We start from the raw sequence: 4,281 nt of genomic DNA, 5'->3' as shown, positions 1-4,281 counted from the left end.
CCTGTTCAAAGGGAGTTTTTCCTCTCCACTGTTGCTACAAGCATGCTTAGTGTGAGGGATTGCTGAAGAGTCAATGAGTCGATGCAATCAGCCGGTTTATGGAAGTAAATCGGTGCCGCTGGGATTTAAATAAAAAATATCACTGAAATATAAATGTTGTATGTTTGTACTTACTCTTTCTGTGTTAAAATATATTTAGAAAACATTTTCAACCTAAAAAAAATCATTGTGACTATATCTATATAGATTACATTTTTTTGTTATTTTCACTTCAAGCTAAAAATTCACATTAATATTTCACAGTTAATATATTTTCAATACTTGCTTGCAATTGCAACTTGCTGCAATACTACAGAAAAATGAAAGCAATAAACTCACGATGTGTTAGCGTTAGCTTCCCTAACCGCCTCAGTCATGCTGGTTTCCCTTCAGTTTGGCGCCACAAACGTCCCGTCACGTGACTAAGAAACTGTAACGGGATTGGCTGGGAGTTGGACGCCACAATCCATTGCTAATGTCTGTGACCTGAAGTAACCCTTCCCCTTTTTACACTGAATTTAGACGCTGAATTTAACAGAGTGAAATTGAGCCAGTTGAATCTCAGGAGGCTGAAAATATTTAGATTTAATTTTGAAAGGCTGAATTTTTCATATGCTGCTTTTTTTAACACTGAAAAGTCAAACTGAAAAAAAAAACAGGTATTGAAAATGTATTAACTGTGAAATAGTAATGTAATTTTTTTGTTTGAAGTGAAAATAGTAAATAAAATATCATCTATATAGATATAGTCACAATGATTTTTTTTTAGGTTGAAAATGTTTTCTGAATATATTTTAACATAGAAAGAGTAAGTACAAACATACATTTATATTTCAGTGACATTTTTAATTTAAATCCCAGCAGCACAGATTTAATTCCATACTTGTTTTCCTTAGATAGAAAACTTTGAATCAATCTGACTATGAAGATGTGTGTGTGTGTGAAGCTGGTTCTGACCACAGTGATGGCTGATTTATAGTAGGTCTTCATGTGGACCCTGGACATCACCTGGAGGAGGGCATCCACACTCACAACCTCCCTGAAAAACAGGAAGCATCAATGTAGGTCTGCTGCCATTGATCAGGTTCATTGACCAGTGGCGGGTCTTACTGTGCCTCAGCCTGGGCTCTCTGGCTGCTCAGGACATGGAAAGCAGCTCGGATCCCCAGCCGCCTCCTCATGATGGACGTCTGAACGGACATCTGGACAGAAACAGGAACAGTAGGTGTGGTCTGCTACAGGTTGTCTCAGAGCTGCATGGGTAAGATGCTTTCTGCCCTCATCAGGAGTTCTGCTGGACCTAAAAGCTGCAATGCTCCTTGTTTCTTAATCCACAGCAAAACAACCAACATGTTCAGGCAGCGTCATACCACCCATGTCCAATAGAGGGCAGAACCAACTCAGAAGTCCAGCTTCCTTCTATTCATTTAGACCTCTATCTATGTGTGTGTTCAATTTCAGAGGCAAATTAAGCAGACCAGAATAGTATGGCTGTGGATTCAAACAGGTCCAGCCTTCTCCGGCTTTCACTGCCCATACGCTCTGTCTCCTAACAACCGTGAAAGTTTACACACAAAGCAGGTAAAGAATGGATGCTGAACTTCTCACTGCTGTTCTGGGTGCTAATAACATTTCTGAGGAGCAGAACCATCAGTACCATCATCAGCAGCAGTACCATCATCTCAGATATCAGATTTATAGTCCCCACCCTGCAGAGATATTAGAATCTGTGCTTAAATGTCAGCCAGACCCATTTAGACAGGAACAGATAAAAACCTTTCAATAAACCAAACATTACCGCCACATATCTGACTCAATAACCATTAAAACAACTATTTTCATTCATTTCAGACGGAACTATTCAGACTTAGATTATATCCAACGGCACACCCAATATTCACCACAGTTCGGCGCCATTTTCCTTTTTAATCGGATCTTTGAGCAGCTGGTTTGCTTGGACCTGCAATGAATCCTGGGATACCTAAGACTACGGAGGAGACACTGGACCCATCCTTTTGAACAGGCAAATAGAAGGCTGCATTTGTCAGCCGCATAACGAGGAGTCTTCACATCCGAACAGGCCGCGCTACGTGTGTCGTTATCAGCCGATGAATCTGGCCTTCAGAGGACGCAGCCGCTGGATTCAAACTCAGCATATGTTCTGTTCTTGCCCAATAATGGCTCATAGCGCTGCAGTTGTTGTACTCTTGTCTAAAACTGTCATGGAATAGAGTTTGATGAAAATTACCAGTGGTTGATTCCTGAATGAGAATAAAAGAGTCTGGATTCTGTGGCTCTGCAGGTAAACTAGCTTAGAAAGCGTTCTACATGCAAAGCTAAAGAAGCTCCTGCCTTTCAGGATGAACAACAGATCTGCTGCTTCACCTTTTCACAACAATATTCTGCTCAGAACAGGCGGCCCACCTGTTTGGACCGGCTGAACCAGAACGGACCTGCTTCCTCAACATCCTGTCTCCTTCCTCTAGTCTCTGCTCTGTCCCAGTTCATAGACCTTAATGGTGCAGGGCAGCATGAATGCAGGCTTTGGGATGTTACTGATGTCATTGGGGGCCCTTTACTGGACTCACGTTAACATTAGCTACAGTTCGGTTGCAGATGACAAACCAGACACACTCAGAGGTTCTGACCCACCTGACGTTCTTCACTGTCCAGACAGCAAGGCCTGAAGCCTGCATTCATCTCCATCTCAGACAGGTTCTGGTCTCAGTGGACCCGGTTAGCCGTGTGGAAGCAGGTCCACCATGTTCTAAAGTCTGTGAGCTCGGTGATCCTCAAACCCATCCTGCTTCCTGACACTCCCTAATCTCCATGGAAACAGGGGACGGTCCAGCAAACCGCAAAAGGGAGAAAGAAAGAGCTGCCAGACGTGGAGGTTCAGCACCAACAGCTAAGCCACCATGACACCCACCATCAACCCAAAACCACAGAACCATGGACCAGCAGAACCCCGGAGTGTGCGGGAGGAACGCTCACCAGTAAATATCCCCTGAACTGGTTGTAGATGATGGCCGTCAGCAGGTTCATCAGGCAGTAGGTCCCTGTGAGGAAGCAGAACATAGTCCTTAACCTTAACGATGTTAGAGCTGCTTGGTTGTCATGGTGACCCCTAGCGCTTACCGATGACGCTGAAAGTGATGAAGAAGATGGCGTAGCCTCTGTTGAGGGAGTAGGCGGGGATCATGACTGCGACAGAGAAGAAGAACGGCTTTGAAAGCAGCAGTAGCAGAAAGAGGACCTGAGCTCAGAGATCCTCTGTACCATCTGGGTTGTTGGCTGTGGTGAGCAGAACCAGCAGGGAGGTCAGGGACGTGCTCATGTCTCTGAAGTGGAGCTCCCACTCGCCGTTCTTCTTTGGATCCTGGAGCAGAGAAACAGACAGGGCCCAGAACCAGAACCATCAACCTGAGGAACGACCATGAGGGCGCTGCAGTGATTGAAAAGCAGAACACAGGCAGGCCTGTTTCTGTGGTTACTTTCTCCAAAGGGACGCTTCCTTTGTAGGGGTAAAGTTTGACTTCATCTGCAACCGGACTAACATCAGAACCTAAGCTGCCATGGCAACCGGTGCTGGTGGCACCATTTAAGACACCATCATCCTTATTTTAGGGGGCATTCCATTTAACAACACGTCCAAAGACAGACAGGCACACCAGAGGACACCACACACACACACACACACACACACACACACACAGACTCACCTCGCTTTTAGCAAATAGCAGCATGCCGATCATGGTGAAGAGACAAAGGTGCAGAGCCAGCAGCAGGATCACACTGCAGAGCAAAGATAGGATGAAGGACAGGCTGAGAGGGTTATGATTGGAGGATAGGGCTCCTACTTAGTCTGGAAAAATAGTTTACTGCTGTATAAGAGGACCCTTTGTAAAGCAAGAGCAGACTATTTCTCCTCATTAATAGAGGAGAATAAGAATAATCCTAGATTTCTTTTTAATCCAGTTGCCAAACTCACCCAGAGCCATAGCTCTGTTGAACCGTCCATTCCACCTACTCTTAGCAGCAATGATTTTATGGTATTCTTTATAAATAAGATTGATCTTATTAAAAATAAGATCATTAGCACTCCTCTATCTACGATTGGTTTGTCTCTGGAGGGTGGGTCAGCATCTGAGGTAGCCATAAAATCTGAACCGGGTTTAGACTGCTTTGATCCAGTTGAACTTTCAGAGTTAGCAAAACTATTGTCTTCATCTAAGCCTTCAA

The 4,281-nt window shown here is 44.3% G+C and overlaps 1 protein-coding gene across 1 annotated transcript in view; it reads right to left on the bottom strand.

The window, feature by feature from the left end:
* Window positions 1-4,281, bottom strand: part of tpcn2 (two pore segment channel 2) — a 28,891-nt gene that overhangs the window by 10,540 nt on the left and 14,070 nt on the right. Inside the window, exons 7-13 of the mRNA XM_015403126.1 lie at window positions 3,762-3,834; window positions 3,319-3,418; window positions 3,178-3,243; window positions 3,034-3,098; window positions 1,150-1,241; window positions 881-1,078; window positions 322-349 (exon numbers count right to left, since the gene is read on the bottom strand). Coding sequence (XP_015258612.1) covers window positions 322-349; window positions 881-1,078; window positions 1,150-1,241; window positions 3,034-3,098; window positions 3,178-3,243; window positions 3,319-3,418; window positions 3,762-3,834 — 622 coding nt within the window. The remainder of the gene's footprint in view (window positions 1-321; window positions 350-880; window positions 1,079-1,149; window positions 1,242-3,033; window positions 3,099-3,177; window positions 3,244-3,318; window positions 3,419-3,761; window positions 3,835-4,281) is intronic.

This window comes from Cyprinodon variegatus, unplaced genomic scaffold (assembly GCF_000732505.1).
Source record: "Cyprinodon variegatus isolate N-32 unplaced genomic scaffold, C_variegatus-1.0 Scaffold1442, whole genome shotgun sequence".
NCBI lineage: Eukaryota > Metazoa > Chordata > Actinopteri > Cyprinodontiformes > Cyprinodontidae > Cyprinodon > Cyprinodon variegatus.
This window is presented reverse-complemented; position numbering and strand designations above follow the sequence as displayed.